General features: G+C 32.2%; 2 protein-coding genes across 2 annotated transcripts in view; one reads left to right on the forward strand and one right to left on the reverse strand.

Moving 5' to 3' along the window:
• The window catches only part of LOC125050405 (tumor necrosis factor alpha-induced protein 8-like protein), a 40,179-nt gene extending 38,219 nt beyond the window's left edge, over positions 1–1,960 (reverse strand). The window contains exon 1 of the mRNA XM_047650248.1: positions 1,795–1,960. The gene's annotated coding sequence lies outside the window, so the exon portion shown is untranslated. The remainder of the gene's footprint in view (positions 1–1,794) is intronic.
• Positions 1,961–5,595: 3,635 nt separating this feature from the next.
• On the forward strand, positions 5,596–22,040 carry LOC125050420 (OTU domain-containing protein 7B-like). The gene is made up of 10 exons (XM_047650267.1): positions 5,596–5,725; positions 10,055–10,180; positions 11,081–11,231; positions 14,622–14,869; positions 15,876–16,120; positions 16,756–16,961; positions 17,635–17,877; positions 18,709–18,903; positions 19,785–19,929; positions 20,972–22,040. The coding sequence occupies exons 1-10, from the start codon at positions 5,629–5,631 to the stop codon at positions 21,110–21,112; spliced, it is 1,797 nt and encodes a 598-aa protein (XP_047506223.1). The 5' UTR covers positions 5,596–5,628; the 3' UTR covers positions 21,113–22,040.
• The last annotated feature ends 161 nt before the right edge of the window (positions 22,041–22,201 follow it).

Below are 22,201 nucleotides of genomic sequence, written 5' to 3' on the forward strand. Positions count from 1 at the left end.
AACCCATTCGCGTTTTATTGTTTAAGTCTAATTTTGTAGTATTTATAAAAGCAATATTATTTTGTACTTAATTTAAATCTTAACCAAACAACCACAGTAGACTGTAAATAATATCCTTTGAAGCGGCGAATTAAATCGATTATTACTGAAACTAATTAGCTAAGGATTGAAGATTCAGTATTTGCAATATTGTATTTCATGATACATATCGAATATCTTATTCATTCTTCTAATAATAATAGTGGCGTCGCTTTTTAATACAACATACATCTGGACAGATTAACGAGTTAAGTTATGACCGCTTTGACCGCTTGTAATTTTGATAAAAATGTACCAATGCTGTTTTGCCTTCACAAGCAATGGTGTAACAGTATAACAATCAGTTAAAATTTGTATAAAGTATTTTCTTCGTTTCATAAAATATTCACTTGTATGAAATATGGAGGTATATTTAATAGTAATTTCTAGAACAATCGAGCTATTTATTTAACGAAAACAAGTACCATTTAGCGCAAAAATTCAAGCGAAATCACAACAAATTATCATAGCAGCTAAAATTCGTTCAGCTTCTAATAGTCAATGTCTAGACCAGTCTTTCCTAACGTGGGGCCCAGGCCTATAGGGGGGAAAATTTTTTGTTAAGGGGGGAATTCAAAAATTAATTGAATGTTTTTTTCATTTTTTCATTATATGTTTTGAAAATTTACTTACTGTTTTTCGTTAACAATTTCTTAGTTATTCCTACAGCGATTCAATTCAATTATTTATATAAAAATTATGTATTTTGAATATTGGGCATTAGAATTTTAGAAAGCCTAAGGTGGGGCATGGCACAAAAAAGGTTGCGAACCACTGGTCTAGACTCTAGCATATAAAATAACGACATAGCCAAAATTCATTTAACGTGAACGAACGTAAAATTAAAGAATATAGCTAGAAGTAAGCCTAACATATATTATGTTTATATGGGTTGCTCATAGCAATGAAAATGTATTGTATGAATTAATTAGAGAGACCGAAACTTTATACTTTTAACGCAGTTTAATAAGCAATTTTTATGAAATAAGCCGTATCACGAGGTCATCTGGTAGTCGATTTTAATAAATTTTATATAGTGTCAGAAAATTAATAAGGAAAATACGTCATGGCAAGTATAAACTATTTGTAGTTTTACTCATCTCCATTCATTCTTCAGGAAAAGGGTCAGAAACGGTGGTCGTGCGTCGGTTCGTATTGCGAACCTACTTAAAACGTATATTGTTACAGGAAAATGTTACATTGAAAATGTTAGATTTAAGATGTATTATGATTTTCATTACCAATTCATACTTTGAATTTGTATCTAGTGTCTAACCATAAATACATAAACAGGAAACCAGAACTGTAGTGTGTCAGACAGACAAATACACTAGTTTATCTCATATTCGTTATAGTTAGGTATAAAAAAAACATGTATATCATAGTCGATGAAAATTAAGTGTAGTGATTTTATTTTGAATTTTACGTAATTGCAATTTGTTTCTACTATTTCTTAATATGCAAATACTGTGAACCTAAGCTGTGTACCCGCCAAATTTAAAGGTTACGTACAGACCCATAACTAGGTTCTTAAGATTAAGAAAAAAATTGTACAATATCGGCTAGAAATACTTAAAATACTGACATATATCATAAGATACATTAATAACATATTAATTAAAAACTTTTGGCATATTGTTAAACAATTACTAAGTTAAACATAACTTGTGTTTTATGTACTTAAAATTAAACTACTTAGTAATATACTATACTTACATGAACTGGATACATGGCACTCATTTAAAACACATTGGTAAATTATCCAGGACTCCAGTTCAATCATAGTAGAAGCTGTCATTGTCTTAGCTTAATTAAGCAAGCTTTTTCACCAATTTTAAATTAACCAATATATTTTATTAGATACTTTCACTTAAATTCACCTTAAAATTCGAAATAGTGAATAGTATGAGCAAAATAAAATTTAGTACATGAGTACTTAGAATCCCATTGTTTTGATACCGCCCACGTTAGCTCACTGTTATTAATAAAATATTACACGTATTAAGCGACCCATGTACTACAATCACGCAACGCAAGTACACTGAAATTTAAAAGCTCGCTCGACTCAGAGTGATGGGAACGTCCTACGCTGACAACTGACAGTGAAAGATCTTTATTCAATCTTTTGACATTTCACATAGAATATGAGAATATGACACCAAAAATTTTAGTTCTATAAATTTAGTAGTATTATTTATTTCTCCAGACCTTTTCTTTGTATTAATAAAAAATAAGTATTACTGGTATCATAATAAACTTAAATGTGAAATTCTTATACGAACACTTCTTTAGGCGCATGAAGGTAAAAATTCTACGGATGAAACGCAATAATAATAATATTAGCGTCACGAAAATGTGCAGCGTTTTTGCTGCGATATCAAAAAAAAAAAAATTGTGGAATTCTTTGTAGGAGGCTTTAACAGCAAATTATTTTTAGCATTTACTGTTGTTCACTTATGTCTTGAGTCGTATATGTTTTGTATTTATATGGTATAAAATTAAGCTAATCTATTATTATTATAGGTTCTAGTCACTTATATATAATCTGATATATTTACAAAAATCTTATCAAATAACCAGCTGTTGTGGAAAACCTTATAAAAGTTTTTACATTTACATAATTTAATATTTTTACGTTAGTATTATTTTAAGGGCCAGTCTACCTTATAATACGATACACTTCTACGATATCGGTTTTACTCTGTAAAAGTCATGTTTAGGGTCTGGAAGCGCGAACGATAGATACGTAATATGGGGTGACAGCAGTTAGCAGACAGAAGACAGTTGTCAATTACAATGGCTCGCTTCTTGTGTAGAGAGTGGTCATCTTGTAAATATTGTTAAAATTATAAAAATAAATAGCAGCTCCAATTATACATCAGTTATCGTTATTTTCCAAAAAGTGTTATTTAAATTTGTGATAATAACTTATATGGATAAAGTGCTATAAAGTTGCTCTTGCCCAATCAGGTACCTAATTATTTATTTTGTGCGTAGATAGAATGTTGTACTTATAAGTTTTTATGGCAGAAGGTTGCTAATTGTATTATATCATCGGAACGTTGCAATTCTGTACATCTATGACCATTAAAATAAATATTGTTGTTGTTTGTACCTGTCCTTATACTTTTCTGATGTTATATTACTTTCTTATTTAATTTAACATTGCAACCTTGAAGTAAAAGGATATTAAAGTTTGGAGTCATTGTTTAAAAACGTAACAAAGATAAAAATAAAGGTTGTCTCCAAAAGAATGTCTAATTCTTTTCAGACTTCTTAAATATTACTGTTTGAGTAGCTGCTTTTTACTATTTAAATAGTATCTTAATTAGGCAACACTACTTAACGGCTCATTTTTTGCATACTATTTTACTTATTAATAATGTAATTTAAAAGGTTTAGCTTTTTTAATTTCTGAAAGAAACTGGGATTGTATTAATTGTTTTTATTAATTGAGAACTTATTATAATATGTCCTACTGATAGCTTAATAATATCAATATGAAAATGCATATTGTATTTGAAATATTTCCTAAATTTTGAATGTACTTTAATGCTTTAGTAAATAATTATTTATATCAAAATTTGTCATCTGATAAGATCTAATCAGTCAGTGTAACAGTTGTAAACATAGTTCTCTTAATATTTAATGAGTCATGCATGGCTGGACATGAAAAATTCTTCTAATAAACAATTGTTACAATAAGTTAATTGAATTATTAAATAATAATTTAATATACCTACAGCTGAATTTCATCATTGAATGTCAAGGCAAAATGCAAAATTCCATCCTTTCCACCTTGATATCTGGCGTTCCACAACACAGTGCTTTTTAAGGCACTTTCTGCCACGTACCACCTCTATTGGATATGATTTAGGGGCCTTCAAGCCTACCATTCCTGGAAAAGTTGGCAACACACCAGCTAACCCCTGTTTGTCTCCTGTCCCATACAAAAAAATGTGTTAAATTACAAAAATCATTCACAAGATTTTGTTTGTGAAATAGGCCTTCTAAAGCCCCTTAAAATAAATTTGGGGTTTTTCAGTTCTACTTAAACAAACCTTGCACTTATATATATAAAAATTTATCTGCTTTAAACATCTCAACTTTGGTTGGTTTGCCATGTTGTTTGTACAATGTTTATTTTAATATAATGACAACTCTCTGCAAGTGTATTTCATATGATGTTACATAATAAATTATTTTTAAATGTAACATATACTAAATTATTTTGTATCGGTATGATTAGGTACGATTATGTATGTGATAGACACTTAACAATGCTTTCTTTAAAATTGATCAGCTTACTACCAAATATAGCCCTGGATAAAAAAAAAATATCCGTTGTCGTTAATTATGAAGAATTAAAAACCGAGGTGCCGATGATGTAATGTTGAAACTAAATCAATGAATGACCTTAATAGTAAAAGTTGATGTTACCTATTTCATCATATATGTATACTAATGCAATTTTTAATAATAAATTGTATTAAATATTGCAAAACAATTCAAAGTTTTGCATAGTTTTCTGTTATTTGAATTTTTTTCTTTGATTAGTAATTGTTTTTTTTTGTAATGTTAGTTATGTTTGTGTTGTAATAGGTTATGATCCCTATATATATGTATGTCATGTTTGCCTGTAAGTGCTTGTCACACTAAAAATTGTATTTAGTGTTTGTTTTTACCAATGTGTCAGTCAGTGTGCAGAGCGTTGGTAAGCTTTTTCTCAATTAAAAAAAAATATTTATAATAAATTGTATTAAATAATGCAAAGCTTATCAAAAAACAAACAATTGCATATAATAGTAGACCATAATGCAAACTATGCCAATAAAATAATTGAGAAGAAACATTCTCTATAAATACATAAGTGAACAAGAAAACATGACTCAAATCTCTAATTATTTCTGTAAGTCATGGATATGAGAGCAGATCTTAAAATATGGTCACAGTCCAGTAAAGCAAGACCCCTGTCCTGGTTTCAATCATCGTTAGTGCATATAAAAATCTTAAAGTAACATGGTTTGTTAGTTTATGCTGGTTGTGTATTTATAGACTGATACCTATTTTGAGCGTCGTGTAGGCGGTATATGTCACCGCCATAATGCGTGTTTATTCCTTGATTTCATACTTCATATTTGGTCTTGGCAGACTTATTGTAAACAAATATTCAGAAAGCGTTGGTTATATCCGTTTAAATAAATAATTCTTTGAACATTTAAAGAAAAAACTTTTTAACCGGATTAAAGTTATCTATTATTATAAATTTACAATTATTTAACATATCTTTCTAATCATAACTTTAATCCGGTTAAAAAGATTTTTCTTTAAATGTGTAAAGGTTATGTTAATAAAAGACAATACTATATTTGAACATTTTTATGAGGACTTATATGGCTAATAAGTTTTCATCAGAATTTCTATTCAACTATTATACCCTAGAAATCATATAACTAACTCACATACATATAGCGTAAAATCCTAAAAAAGAAGTATAGGCCAGATGTTTGAACTATTTTCTTTGTTAGTGTATGGTAGTAGCAACGGCTTATGTTAATGAAATCATATCAAAATATTCAAACACTAAAGAATTCTTTTTGTTCCAGGGTTAAAAAAATGGTGATAGAAGCTGATAAACATACAGACGGTAGTATTTTATTTTTATTGGTTTAGCTATGTATCTGAAAATAAGAAATACTTCATTATTATTTTACTAAGAAAAACTTCAGTGGTAGCCCTAAGTAAGCATGCTTCCGTACCTCGGATAAGCACATTAAACCATTAGCACTGTGCTTCGATCTTGTCGGACATCCGTCCTTTAGTGTTTAACCGTTATAGAATCATCATCAGGTGTACAGCCCCTTTAGGGTCATAGCTTCGGCTATTAATTTTTGTCGTCACAATCTATCTCTGACTTCTTGCGTCTAATTCCGAACACCTAAGATTACGAGTTCCTTGGCAACCTTCATAAGATCGTAGTCTCGATCTACCGGGGTTTCTTACATCAGGTTGCGAGTCATATAGTAGAGAGAGGAGTTGTTTCTCTGTGTCGACATTTGTGCACTGTTAATATCTCATGACTAGTCTATTAGCCGCTGTGGCTAAGTTGTAATAAAAAACATTGTAAGATAAAGGGAAACCTCACTTGGCTGCATTTCCTGAACATTATGCATAGTACATACCTATTATACATACTTCAAACTATTTACCGCATAATCTACGGAAGTAGTGAAATAAATAACCTTTAGAATACTAAAAATGTTGCAATTGAATGGTCCACCTACGTGTTAGCGATAGGACCTTGTTATTGACTACGTTTTTATGACGGAAATTATTTTAACTTACCAGAAATATTTCGTTCTGTATAATCTTTATTAATGGTAAGTTATACAATTTGAGTATCAGCCCAAATCTGCAGTACAATCGAAGCATTATGCCGTGACGGTATTTATGTCTATCGCATCCTGTCCACGCTCCATCGGTCCCATTGTGAATCGAAGGCTCCATTTTGTGACCTACTGAACAGCAGTGCCTTTTGGTATCTACTTCATGATGCGTAATAATTATAGATTACAATGTTTTAATGCTATGTTTTTGGTACATAATTGTAAAAGGTTATATGTAAGAGACGGTGCTAAGTTTCATAAAGGGACTGAGTACTGGGGTTCGATTACCGGTCGAAGCACAGATTAAGAGCCTTGCTTTGTTGAAACATTAATTCAGTTAAACTAATCCTGTGTAAGTACTACCGTACTAAGCATTTAACATTCGCTCGAACGGTGAAGGAAAACATCGTGAGAAAACCGACATGTCTTAGACAAAAAAGTCAACAGCGTGTGTCAGGCACAGGAGGCTGATCACCTTGCCTATTCGATTGAAAAATGATTATAAAACATTTAGAATTCTGAGACGAAGACCTAAAGAGGTTGTAGCGCCACTGATTTATTTTTATTTAAGTCACGGTACCTGGGTTATCGATGTGCTTTGAATAATAGAGGATTTTAGTTTTACTCTATATTAAACACTCGCGACTAACAATAGAATATAAGCGTAATCTATCTAATATATAAAATTCACGTGTCACAATGTTCGTTCCCATACTCCTCCGAAACGGCTCGACCGATTCTTATGATTTTTTTTAATACATATTCAGTAAGTCTGAGAATCGGCTACTATCTATCTTTCAAACCCCTTAGTGATAAAGGTCCTTAAGTGTTCACCCCAAAAAATGAATTTTAAAACAACTTTTACTTTTTATGATACAGCATACAAAACTACATACATCCCTTAATTTTCACGATCCCCCCCTCTACGATCAACCCCTATTTTTTATTTGTTGATTAAAATCTTATGACTTGATCTCTGAAAGTCTTGATCATTAAAAATTCACAGGAAAAACCTAAAAAGTTTTCATTCCAGAACACGAACAGTCTCTGGGGTAGCATAGCAAAACTTTCCATGTTGGTATGTACTAAAAAGGTAGGCAAAGTAAAATCACATTAAGGAGAAACGAAGTTCGCGGGGGCAGCTAGTAATTAAATGTTAATTGCCATGTAACGAATGAATGCAATGTCACAGTTGAAGAGTGCCTACGTCTGGCAATACTCTCGGGCCTTAACTCTGACGATTTAGGAAATCGCCACGCTTATAAAACTAAGAAAGCCCAAAAAATACAGCCTTGGCTCGTACAGTCATTTTGTATTCTTAAATAAATTATATATATTTTTCGGTACGCGTTGTTATTTCAGTGAAAAGGATTGCGGCCTTTGGGAATTGCATGACAGGCTGTCATGAAGACTTATTAACATTCAACTCATATTTTGCCCCTGTTCAGTATTTGACTTATAAGTGTAGAGTAATACAATATACGTAGCATACAAAAGAGCAAGTGAAAACAATTTATAGAATAAGTCTCACGATTCATATTTTGTTATGGGTCAACAATCTAATACAAATACCGTCTTGAATATATCGCTGTCTTGTGTACAAATGTACAAGTGTTCATATAAAAATTGCTAATCACATATATTGCGTAAATGCTTACTATACAGACTATAAATAAAACCACATTACTTGCCTTTTGCATCGATCTGTTAAATAAGCATTTTAAAGTTTGATCAATTTAAATGCTAATTTGCAAATGGCATCACATTCAAACAAGTTTGTATATTGTATAACATTGAAATTATAAGCATTGTTATATAAATTTTACGTAAATTTATAAACATGCACAGTGGATTGTGAGTAACCGTTTTAAAATTTAAAATTAGATTAGCACACATCACGCTGACCCAAAAACATGTAGATTTTTGGTACAATGTTTTTGGCATCTTTGTTTTATTATTTAGAAGTGTTTAATACTCTCTCCATACACATACCAATATTATAAAGAGGAAAGATTTGTATGTATGTTTGTAACAAATTGGCTCAAAAAGTACAAAACCGATTTTTAAAATTCTTTCACCATCTGAATGCTACATTATCACTGATTAATATAGGCTATAATATTACAAGAGTAACGAGAGTTCTTTAAAGAGAACCAAGAGGTTTTTACGCCGGCTTTTTCTCTCGGCCTACACCCTCTGTCTTCTTTGCCGATGAGTAGGGATGCCTACAAATTCAAATTTAATGACGTGGAATAAGTGATACATGTATCTTATGTTCCATAATAAACATATTTTATTTTATTTTATTAAAGAATATATCATCAATTGTTTAAAAAATAAATTTCCACCCGTGCGAAGTCGGGACAGGCCGCTAGTTACTTATAAAACATATGTTAAGACAATAAGGATTTTGCATTAAATCTGTCTTGAAATTAATGATTAAATATATGACGAATAAATTATAAACGTTCAAATGTTTTTCATATAAATTGAAGCCAAACAACATCATCGCTAGTCAGTATATTCTAATCTACTATTTTTATTGAATAACTTAAAAATAACATTATGCGCGAATAACGCTTAGTTAATGTATTTTATACCCATGTCGTCGTATATGGTTTTCATATAATAGTAAAATAAGCGAAACAATAAATATTTAAAATATTTACAAGGAAGTACGTGCATGTAAATGAAGCGGAAAATACTTAACAAAATAGGTCTGTCCTTGAAATCTTAAAATGTTATCCGATCTTGGCCCCATTCAAATACTTATCCTCGCAAATCAAATAGCTCTTCAATTCTATATTTCTCAAGGGTTTTAGGGAATACTGGTTTCAAAAAGTATTCATTATTTCTTACCTTGCCAACTTATAAAAGGAAAGAGATACTACATTTTACACATACGCGCCTATGTAAAACAACTACCCACTGTTGTAGTACTTAATATAGTTATTTTATCAATAAATAGGTACAACATTAGAGATTAGATATAAGGTATTATTGAAACGTACTTATTTAAAGCATTAAATAGCCATTCATATTATTATTCGTTAAATGTCGGCAACGCACTCGCGAGCCCTCTGGCATTGAGTGCCCATAGGCGGTATCACTTATAATCAGGCGAGCCTCCTGTCTGCTTTTTTTCTACTTCTTGTCTGTTTTTTTTTGTTGTTTGCAAAAAAAAACCATCTTCATGAAACTATTTTACTAACTATTATTATAAAGACGGAACGTGATACGATGAGTACTTTAGTTAATACTGCAATTAGACTGTCTAATTATTATTAATAATACCCTCGTGAGATACTTTGTTAATAAATTAATTTTACCAAGTACTACAGAATTAAGATACAATTTAAGATCCTAGTTTGTACAGTCGATGGCCAGACTCTTAATATATAGAAATGGATTTGAATTTTCCTGTAGTTTAATGAGAATACTGCTGCTTTTAAAGATACATTAACTGCTACGCCAAAGTCCTTCTAAATAAAAAATCTTTTTCTAAATAAATAAAAAGTCAGTAAAGTATTTCGTAACTTACAGTATAACATAAGTATATGACGAATAAATAGAGGTTTTATATTTCATAGATCGAGTAACGTTACGGCCTAGGGCGGGCGGTGACGTAATGACTCCAGAACGATCAGTCAGCACTTTAGACCTCGCTATGTCCTACTCAGCACCGTCTAATCTAGTGCTTACACCGGCTCCAGAATGTAAGTATATCTACCGAATAGATAAGAATGTAATGTTGACAGTTTGTTAGAAAATCGTTACTATAATGCTTAGAATATAACTACATATATTTTTTCGTTAAATTAAATTACTTTCAAATTAAATTTTTTACAGTTATTGTAATCAATTATAATCTTGTTGTATATATACGTAGTGCATGATAAATTATTTTATGACAGATCGAAGTTCGATTTCCAGCGACAATTGTTTGTTTTCTAAAATTTTCCCAAAGACAGAGCATTCTTATATATTTGGGACAATTATTGGTCGCACTATCCTATATAATAAAATAGATAATCTTATTTAAAAAACGAATATATGTAGATGACTCGGCTCGACTATGTTTCATTTGGCCTTCAGATTTCTCTACAATATATTTGTGAGCAGTCGTTAAATAATGTGCTTGTAATCACAAAAGTAATTCTAAATTCACAGGCAACACTAATGTTGTTAATCAATGTAAGATTTATTAATTACTAGCTGGCCTGGCGAACATCTTTTTTTTTTTAAATACTTATTTTGCTATTCGGGACACCGGTCTAGCTAAGATAAAAAAAAGAAAGTTGATAAGACAAAAAATAAAAATTTACCTTCCCGGAACCCCCCCACTAACACTTGAACTTTATGATATGGTATTAAAGTTCAAATTTACTTTTAAGTATTATTACGAATATTATGTATGGGAATATAGAAAAGTGTTGTTTTTAGACTTTTTCACTCAATTTTTTAAATTTTTCTCTCCGTAAAAACCATCCTCGTACTTCAATGAATATTATAAAAAAAAATTGGCCGTTTTCATGTTATGTCGTGACAACGGAAAACGGGTTTCATTTTTATATATATAGAAATGTATATTAGTGTTTACTTTAAAATAATTTCAGGTCGAAAACTCTCCCGAGGCATATCACGTGCCACAGATAACGAAGGTCTCGTCTGGGCGTTACGTAGTAACACAGAACCAGACTTGAACACACTAAGCTCAGACCACATACTCCTGTTACCGGATATATCAGTCTATCCTACAGATTTCAGGTAAATTTAATCATAAATTCAAATTCAAAAATCATTTATTCACGTAGGTAACACAATGTACACTTGTGATTCGTCATTAAAGAAATAAATATTAATGATTCTAATTTTACATTTACTGCCAGTTCTCAAATCAAGGGCGTAGAACGGAAGAGAAGAACTGGCAATAAACTCTCCGCCACTCTTTTTAATCGCCATGTTTTTTTTTTTTACACAACGTGTGTAAGGAGCTGCAACCATTACACCATGTTCCACATGACATTTTAAGTAATTAATAATAATAACATAAATAAAAACAAAGACTTGTCCCCTATCAGCAGGAGGCATGGTGAAATAGGAGCACGCACTTACATTCTCGTGGCATAAATGTGTCTATTAATCTCGTTACGTTACTGTTTATACCTATGTTAGTTTCAACCCTCTGTGTGTTTCTTGCAAAAGCTTTATAGAATGGTACCGACTCAAGTTTCTCATGTAGTCTTTCGTTAATATACTATTACGTTAACCATTAAATGTAATGTTCTTGCCTTGCATATTTGTGTTGCATTTATTGAAAAACATGCTTCAGTCAAATTTCTTTATTATTTACTGGTAATTTTTTTAAAGATTGATTATTCAACAGAGAAAAATCTATTAAAAAACATCAAATTCCACACCTAAAGACATGACGGAGGTTATTAGCCTAACACGTAAACAAACGCACATATTAAACATTGCTTTAATTTTATCTATACTCGGATTACAATATCATGTTAATTCAACGAACATTCTAGAAATAGTATTGCAACGAATCGCATTATTATGACTAGAGCAATGGATTTTATTACTTCTGAGTCAGTTCGTAAATAACTTTCAACACTCTAAGTAAAATTTCGTGTCTATAACTAATATATCCAGTCATCGCGATTATCTATTCGCATGTGTTTGGCAATTGGCCAATAGGACACGCCATGTCTGACCGTTAGGGCGTTCGCTTATACGACACTTATAAAAAAAATCTTAATACCCTCACTCACTTAACTCACCGATATCCATTAAGCATTCTGATAAACGAGCTAGGTCCATAGTTCTCCCCTCACACTTTCAAATCGATTCTCTTTTTCCCTTAGGTGTTATGCTTTAATTTTGGTAGAGTGGTAGATTGAATTAATATCAAAGAAAAAATACTGCAGAAACAAAAAATAAATAAATAATTATATTTGCATAAGTTGATAAAAATGCTATGCAATAGCTTAACCGCGGCAGTCCCCGAGTGCCACACGTTTTTTTTATCTCTTCGTGTATATTATGTTTGCCCATAAGTGCTGCTCACATTAAATATTGTATTTTCTATTTCTTCTACCAAGTTAATTAAGAAGTAAATACCGTAAAACGTTTGTCTATAATTCTGTACATGCATCTCGAAGCTATGCAATATTTCCTGTAAAAAATATCAATAAAAGGAATGATCCAACAAGTTTTGGTAGACACAAGGCTCATCTACTTGGTGGACTAATTGACATGACAACGAACGTTAGCCGCTAATAATTATTCTTCAAAACATCCAATTTTTCCGTACTTCATGGGCAATATTCGTATGTATAATATCTCTTTATAACATCCATAGATCTTATAGTTTTTTAAATTATTATAGATAAAAATGTATCGTGTATGCGGTGGATTTTATTTTCACCTTGGGTTTTTGGTCAGTCCACTTTAACCTTTTGGGTATAATATACAAAACACAAACCTTTATTAAAGCTTTAATACAAAGGGTGGAGAAACCAAGGTTAAAATGAAGGTTAAACTTCAGCAGTTATTTTTTATTGCGAAAGTAACGATGGATAACGAATTATTTATATGCGGCAGTTGTGGAGTAATATTTTTTCGCCTGTAGTGCGCTTAAAATTGTATTTTTTTATATTGTATGACTGATAATTATTGAAAAATATAAATAAAATACATCAAATTCAAATTTTCCCCCCCTTTGATTATAATAAAAAAAAACAACTTTAATTCCATACTATAAAACATTACAAATCAGATGGGTGTTTGTTTTGTTATTATTGACTTAGTCTATGACCTATGCCAATTATTGTTATTTCTATTACTGGACCCCTTTTGGGTAAAAGCCTTCTCCTGAACTTTCCATTTGGAATGGACATATATATGTCCATTGCTTCCTCAATCCATTTCTACCCAGAAACCTTTATCATGTCAGCTCAACGCTTTTGTGGTCTTCCCACGTTTCTTTTAAGGGGGCGTCCATAAATTACGTGAGGTGTTTAAGGGGGGGAGGGGGTCGAGTCAAATCTAATTTAATCTTACGTTGGAGAGAGGAGGGGTCTCGGAAAATATCACGCATTTTTTTTTCTACTTAAAAAAAAATTTGGAAAACGGTTGACCCTACAGGCTATCTCTGCAACTTCCCGCTAACTCCATACCTAATCGCTCAACATTTCACTTATTTTGTTTTAGTCGTAAATAAAAGCACGAAACAATTTTTTTTTTCTTTTTACAGTAACAATCCAACGCGTTTACGTAAGAAACCTACATTTTGAAAAATCTCACGTGAGATTGGGGGCTGGGGGAGGGGGTTGAATAAAATCTCACGACATCTCACCAGGGGGGGAGGGAGGTACAGAAAATTAAAAAAAACACCTCACGTAATTTATGGACGCCCCCTAACTGGTGACTTCGGCGATCCATCTTTTCTCTGTACACCTTGCAATATGTAAGGCGTGGGTTAGCGCGTTTGTGATCTTAGTTTTCTCCCTGACATCGCTGTTTAGTATTGTACGGTTACTGGGTCTTCATGGTGTTTTAAATAATAGAGGATTTTAGTTTTACTCTATATTAACCACGTACAACAATAGAATATAAGCGAAAAAATTAAATGTTTGTATGTCACGAATGAATGCAATATAACACTCCGACGATTTAGGAAATCGCCACGCTTATAAAACTAAGAAACCCTGAGTGAGCAAAATGTACAGCCTTGGCTCATACAAGTATATTAAACTATACAGTACTTCTTACGTTTATTACGTATTGACAGATACGTTAAAATTGTTATCTAAACTTATTGGCAGTTCTTGAAACTATGGGTCTGTTTCACAATGTATGGATAAAGTACCAAATAGCTATGCAACACATAAATTATTTGGAAGATAAATTGTGCTATTTGACATTCATCGGACTTATAGCTTATGATGGACTTTATGTAACGAATAGCGCTATCTGACAGTCGTGAAACGCAATAATAGTATTTATCCTACCAATAAGTAAAAAATAGCTAATTTGGAACTTATGTAGAACTTATCCGCACATTGTGAAACAGACCCTTAATGAAAATTAATTATCCAAATAAGATACGTAGTTGCTGTCATGGATAAAATGTAAAATATTTAACAGGATATTTATCGAAAAGGACCTCCTCGAAACAGCTACTTTAGTGACCTTAGAGTCCGCAAGTATTCTCAACTGGTGGCGTGGTCGAGTACCAGGTGCCCCCAGACTCCTGCCGCTAGCGACATCTGGTGATGGTAACTGTCTTCCTCACGCAGCATCGTTGGCAGCGTACGGCTTCCATGATAGATTATTGGCTTTGAGAACTAAAGTACAGACACTTTTGTCAGGGGAGGAAGGTCAGGGTCTCACAGGTGAGTTTCTAGATTTTTCTAAATATCTATCTTGTATTATATAAATTAAATTAATTAGTATAATAATTCGTTTTGACTTATTAACCATACCATAACAGTGATAGATTAGGCTGACGAAGATGTTAAAGATGCAGCAGTTAGCTATGTGCCTTATAACTCATTAGACCATAAAAAATATTAACTCGATATTTAAAAAGCTATGACAAAATAATAAAAAAATCTGAATAGAATTCTTAAATTACAATGAATATCAAATTCAAGAATGTGCTACCAATAAGTTTGCATTATAATTGTTTGCTAGGCGGGCAATTTTTTTAGTCGCCTGTGTTGCGATTTGTTATTAGGATTCAGATTTATAAAGATAAACATTGTAAAACTTTACATGACGAGGAATGGAATACCTTCATGTGATGCTATGAAAACCCGTCTTTCAACAACCCTGTTTTGATACATTAGTAATAAGTTGCAAAAATAAACCATGGATTTCCCAATAGTAGTAGAGAATGGTTGGTGAGAAAGAAGTGGAAAGCTCGGAAGCCAAGACTTAGGTACAGAAATCCCCAAAGATAACAGAGTTCAGTAAGCGGCTACTTTTGCACGTCTTTGTTTCGTGCAACGCATTAGGCGACTTGGCCACAAATTATTAAAATTATTATCTAATGCTGTTTTAATACCCCGCTGGCGTAGCGATCCAAAGTGAGCCTTGGTCTCCGAAACTAGAGAGTGCCTTCAAAAACCTTTGCAAATACCGCTTGCCAATCCGACACTTGGAGCTCGCGTCTCCATGTCTTTACAGCAATATCTGGGCCTGCAGAAGCGTCAACGGTCGGTCGGCATACCGACTAATACTACTAGCTCCATCTATTGCATTTATGTAACACTAAGATTGTGTAATTAGATCTGTATTAATTTATTTGTTGTATGGTCTTGTCTAGGATTTATATTTAGTCAGTCTAATTAATTAATTGTGTCTTATCGTGTTTATTTAATAATCATATCACCCCAGACGCAATTCGTCGCCGTTGGCGCTGGTCGGAAAGCCTTTCCCTAAAATCGGCCGGCCTAACATTATCTGAAGCGGAATGGGAACGGGAATGGACTGAATCAGTGAAAATGGCGTCAACGGAACCGCGACCGAAACATCAGCCGAGCGCTGCACCGCACTATTCGGGCTTGGAACAACTTCACGTGTTTGCGCTGGCCCATGTTATGAGACGGCCGGTTGTCGTCTTCGCTGATGTTGCTTTAAGGGTAAGTTTCTTTTGAAATAATAAGCCAGTAGACTACAACCCTATATCTTGGCACAAAGCATCCGTTTCTTTCATCATTTTTATTTCATAGACAAGTAGGACCTTCTGTCTGACGTCATCGATTTTTGGATACATACCCGTTCATACCGGACAGATACATAAGTGTATAGCCGAGGATCGAACCTACGGCCTCAGGGATGAGAGCTCAAACTGAAGTCACTAGGCCAACAAAGCTCCTTTTTCTGAAATAGTAGAGAATTAAATTTGAGTTAAGTGTGATATTATGTTGGTATGCCTAAAAAACATATTATAAAAAAGGACTTTTTTGTGAGATTGTGTCTTTAAATATTCATTTATTTGCACAGAAACTACAACATAATTTATTTAGGCAATAACCACAGCTTTCCTATTTAAGAAAAAGTTTTTTATTATTATTTTAAGTCTAAGTCGCCGTAATTTCATACAATAGATATATATTATTATTTTATTTATTAACACTTTTAAAATGTTACATTAACCAGATTTAATTTAATTTCATTATAGATCAAAGAATTTAAAAATCATAAATTGATTATAAACGCGTCAATTTATATATAATATTTTATTAATTTATATATAATATTTTATTAATTTAAGGACTTCCGTGGCGATCCCATAGCCCCAATCCCATTCGGCGGTATCTACTTACCCCTTGAACTAGAACCAGCTTCGTGCAGTAAGGCACCGATATTGCTGGCGTACGACGCTGGTCATTTCTCAGCCCTGGTGCCTTGTGAGCCTCTGCCAAGTGATGGAGCCAGGGTTCCTTTGGAAGATCCTTCACAGAATCCTTTACCGATCAGGTAATAATTCAATACTGTTGATAGTGCCTTTAGTCGAGTTCAGGTTATTTAAATTTTAACTGCAAAATTTTCAGTTAAATTGAACTTAACTTTTAATAAATAACTAAAATAAATTAATATAATTATGTGACCACGTGGTACGTTTGTGTCGCATTCTCTTTCATTTTTTTGTTGTGTTTTCACGTCTTAAACAGCCTTTACAAATAAAAGTAATAAAAAATAGACTTATTTATTCTGAATATTTACCTATATTATTCAAATCTCTACAAAAATACGTGATAACCCATATTTTTAACTACTGGGCCGATGAAACTTGGCCTGATTATACTGATTTTAATGAAGAAACAATCACTTTATAGTTTCCCTGTGAACAAATATAACCTCTTTTTTACGTTGGTTAAAAATAGAAACAAAATTGCTAAACTATGCTTCGTATTTGTGCCTTCTACATAATTTTATTTCAGTAATTGCTATTAAATAATAGTTATTTAATTTCAAACGTCACAAGATTGTTACTGATAAGTGTGTATTTAAATTCTCTAAACATAACAATTGAGGTTAATTTTTTAAATGCCTTAAGATTAATATTAATAATTAGTATCTAAGCCATTATTGGAAGAAGATTCTAATTTATTAATCCTATATGTATTTACTACTTTTGTATATATTCCAGGTTCAACGTTGATCCAGGTGAAGAGTTCCGCTGGGATGTAGAGCCAGATCAAAAAACCATAAACAACCTCCTGCCAGATGAATTTCAGCGGTCCGCCATGTTGGAGGCGTATTTGGACTTGGAAAGAGTGGAGTGCCTCCAAAGCCATCCTCCAGAAGAGTTGAGAAGGTCCTTGGATGCCCTCTCGACTAAGAGCTCGAAGCAGATGAACTCTGTTGCGAAGCAGTTTGGGAGTATTGGCAGGTAATGTTTTAACTGAGAGTTAGCGAGGGCGTTAGTTTATTGATCCGGTATGTTTATGTGTTATATTAGTAATGAGCAATTTGAATTGTTTTAATATGCAATTAGTTGATATATAAAGAAAGTTATTGTCTTATTTGGTGAATACGTCAACAGTAATTATTTACTTTTTTACACATATTACACACACATTGTCTATGCTTGAAAACGAAATACATTTTCAAGGATTCCTACAAATATTAAGTAAATCTGCTTACGTAATACTTGAACGGACCCTAATGATATCTCTTTACACAATCAACGCTTGTTCTAATCAGATTTTACTATCAAAACAACATATCCAAGAATTTGTGTTGACTATTAAAAACTATTAAATAAAAAATAATAGCATCGCCAATTTATCAAATTTTTACATATTGAGGTTAACTCAGCATTATATGACATTACGTCAAGTCACAAACCATCGTGGCGTTTCGTCTTAAGTTTTTTTTTTAGATAGAATGTTAGACAATATCAGTTATATCTATCTTTACAGTTATTACTAATTCTATCGAATTAATTAATAACATAGAATAATGATGTGGAAATAAATAATATACATATATGTAAGATCTCTGAAACATTCAGGCCATACCAAGATCTGTTGAGTCGTATAGAGTATATAAGCCTATTTTCGCTCTGATGTCATTCTATAATAGAATTTATCAACCACAAGTATAAATCTAATGAGCCGGTTTAGGTAAAAAAAATTTTTTATTCTGTCTCTTCATCGCAGCAATTGAACAGAAAGAGACATCTATTAGACTTAAGTTTTAATGTGTGCTTATATTGTAGGTCAATGAGTAGCAAACTGAAAAAGAACTTCGGCTCCATGGCGAAGTTAACTGGGAAACTGAGTGGCAGTCAAAGTAATCCAGAGCATCTGGTGGAGAGGCAGACGTGTGAGGTCCTCTGTTGCAGAGTTTTAGCTGCAAGGGCACCAGTTCAGGAAGAAATGGTCAAGAATTACTTGAATGAGGCCTGGATTGGGTGAGTCATTTGGATTTAGAATTAAATCTTAATATATATAAATTACGTGTCACGTTGTTTGTCCGCTATGGACTCCTAAACTACCAAACCGATATCAATCAATTTTGCACACCCTGTGTAGTTTGATCCAACTTAAAAGATAGAATAGCTTACATCTCAATTTATACCCGCAATCTTATTTTATTGCAAAATATTTGTTTATTCTTTGATTTCTTTTTGACAATTCTAACAGATGGCGCTGTGTTGAAAGTACCAACGTTTCACATAAGCTACAATTTAATGGCATAACCACCAATAAAGCATGTTGGTGTCAATAACTGATGTTCTCCTACCGTTTCCCTTGAATAGTTTACTACTATGTAATATAACAAAAGCCTTAGCCACAGCAACGCTTGGCCGGTCTGCTAGTACTGTAATATATCTAATATTATATTAGACACAGTCGATATTATTACGTGTGACGTCAGTAAAATATATTCTCAGACTAAAATTTTCTTGTAATTTAAGTTAAATAATAGCTAATTAATCAAAGTTAATAATATACAAAAGTTTAGAAGTAATCACTTCTACGTGTCGTTTGTCGTTGTTTAAATGTAAATGGACATCAAAAATAAAATTAATAAAAACAATATTAATAAAACATATAAATCGATGTGCAAAAAATCTATTTATAAGCGCATTTCGTTAGATTTAATAGATTGGTTTCCTTATGCGAATTAAATAATGTCTATGCAAAAAAAACTCTTGATAAATACAGCGTAAATACTTACTCTAAATTCCTAAAACACTCGACTTTGGTTGGATTGACTTGTCCATACAAATTTCTCTATTAACAAGAAAATTCTTCAGCGTCCCTATATACGGTTTGTGAATGTCTTTAGTTACACATCGGAGAAGAATCGGAGAGAGGAGCCCCAAATCGCTCCGAGGTATGGGACTGGAAGGTCCCAGTTTTATACCGAAGCGGACAGAGAATCCCACCAAGCCGCGAATACTCTCACAGCGCGATCCGTCAAACCGGCACAAGTAAGTTATAAGTGTACAATCATCTTGCCTCAGATTTCTATGTGTTTTGCTAAAAAAAAATCTTCATCCCTAATCAGCCTTTAGTGTCTGACACTCGCTGACGTGATTTTTCTTCACAGTACGAGCGAGAGTTAAAAGGCGCACGCTCAAACCGCTAGCACATTGTATAATAATTACATAAATAGTATAGTTTTTGTTTCGTTTGCTAACAAATATTAATTTAAACAAAACTTTAAATACTATATTTATAATAACATCAATGAATTATAAAAAATAATGTCATGCCAACTATAGACTACCATAGATATAATCATAGTATAAGTATCTGTCAACTTGTTGTCTCTTGTCAAGTCTAATAAACCGATTAACGCCAGCTGCACGCAAGTAAAAGTATGATTCATTGTCACGTTACGCTCACGCTTACGCCGCATCTAAATCTTCCACTCGAAAAACTTTAAGTATGCATTACATACTATGCAATTATTTCATCAATGTTTTGTTTTGACGTTGTCACCTTAAACTATCGTTTATAAATGGACTTTACAAACAACCATTTTTTATTAATAAAAATTTAATATTCCTATTTCCGTGTAACATTTATACATAAAAACATATGAACAGAAATGTTAACCAATAAGGAAATACACATAAAACACAGTTAATATTTATTAAACGAATACAATAATACTTTAAAAGAGATATTAGAACCGATTTTTTTTGTTACTAGAATGACACACGAATCTTCGGTGTGGCCAGCTAAGTTTATTACTACAAAATATATACGATATCAAATTACGTATCCACATTTTTACATGATTCTCATAACTTTTTTTAAATACATATATATATTTCATGAATTTTCTTTATAATATATAGGTATATGAAACACTTTATATAATTGTGAAATAACACGGTTGCATCTTCGTCATGCGACAGAGCAATCGTCGTATTATGTAAATAATGAACTAAAATCGCGTTTATTACCGTTAAAGAGACACCCCTTGTAAACCAAAGACTAAAAATGTGATCAATCTATTTCCAGGACAGAACGCTTTACCTGTCCAAATCGACATTTTACGACGACCGGCCCCCCTCCCCGAAGCCCTGCAGGGCTCCGCTCTGCATGTACTACGGAAGCCCCGCCTACAACGACTACTGCTCCAGATGCGCCCAACAACAGTAACTGGCAAACCATATTGGACATGTTATGTAACCTGTGTTCTTAATTAAACAGACAAACATACAAAATCCATTATACAACGTTGAGTAGACATTGTTGCCATGGTTACAATGTTTCTAAAACATGGTAATAGTAACATACACTGTTAGTTCGGCTAAAGGTGTACATGTTTCACATGTAAAACGGTAAACGTGACTAAACAATTTAGCTAAATAACAATAAGTACTGAATTTTCCTGGTGGAATAAACACCCATATTGGCATCTTAACTAAAACTACATACATACTAACGGCATACTAACTTAAATCACCAATCAATGTAAATTCCAAATCGAAACAACTGTTTTACCTGAAAACGAATCCTCTTTCAAATACTGACTAATACTAAGACACAAGTTATTAATTAATAATTGTAATTCGCGTGTCAAACCCGAATTCATTTATTAATATTTACACTTATAAATGTCAAAATGAAAAAAAAACATGTACCTTATAACTCTATTATCAAGTTTTTTTATTCTTAAATTATCTTCATGGCGGCTTTATTAAGTTAATTTTATAATAGACAAACATTTATGTTTATGGTTGTATGTTATCACAAAATGATGCCCATAAGATAAGTGTTGTTGAATTATGACTATATTTCTAAGTATAAGGTTCATTATTAAGGAACCAGAATATTCTTATTAGTTCACGACGGTCAAAGTAACATGTCCAAGACCTTCCTTATCAACCTTATATAAGAGCTTTGCAACATCCCATACATAACATAAACTTTATAAAAGAATGCTTGAAATTAGATTTTTTTGTAAAATGAGGAAGTGGAAATTACTATTTTTTAAGTAAGATATTTAATGGGTGTTAAATAGAGCCCTAGATTAGGTTTAATACTCAAAGTATTCAAATTTATAAGTTTCAAGTTATTGACTCTATCTCTACATAGTATTTTTTTTTCTAAGACCGAAGGAAAATAGATTTTAAATAATCTATATATATAGATCCTTGTCTATTTTCAGCAATTTGATATGTACTGTTACATGAAAAAATTACTTTTTGTTTTAGAATATATATTTTTATAATATAAAAAATATTT

Source organism: Pieris napi, chromosome 6, assembly GCF_905475465.1.
Source record: "Pieris napi chromosome 6, ilPieNapi1.2, whole genome shotgun sequence".
NCBI lineage: Eukaryota > Metazoa > Arthropoda > Insecta > Lepidoptera > Pieridae > Pieris > Pieris napi.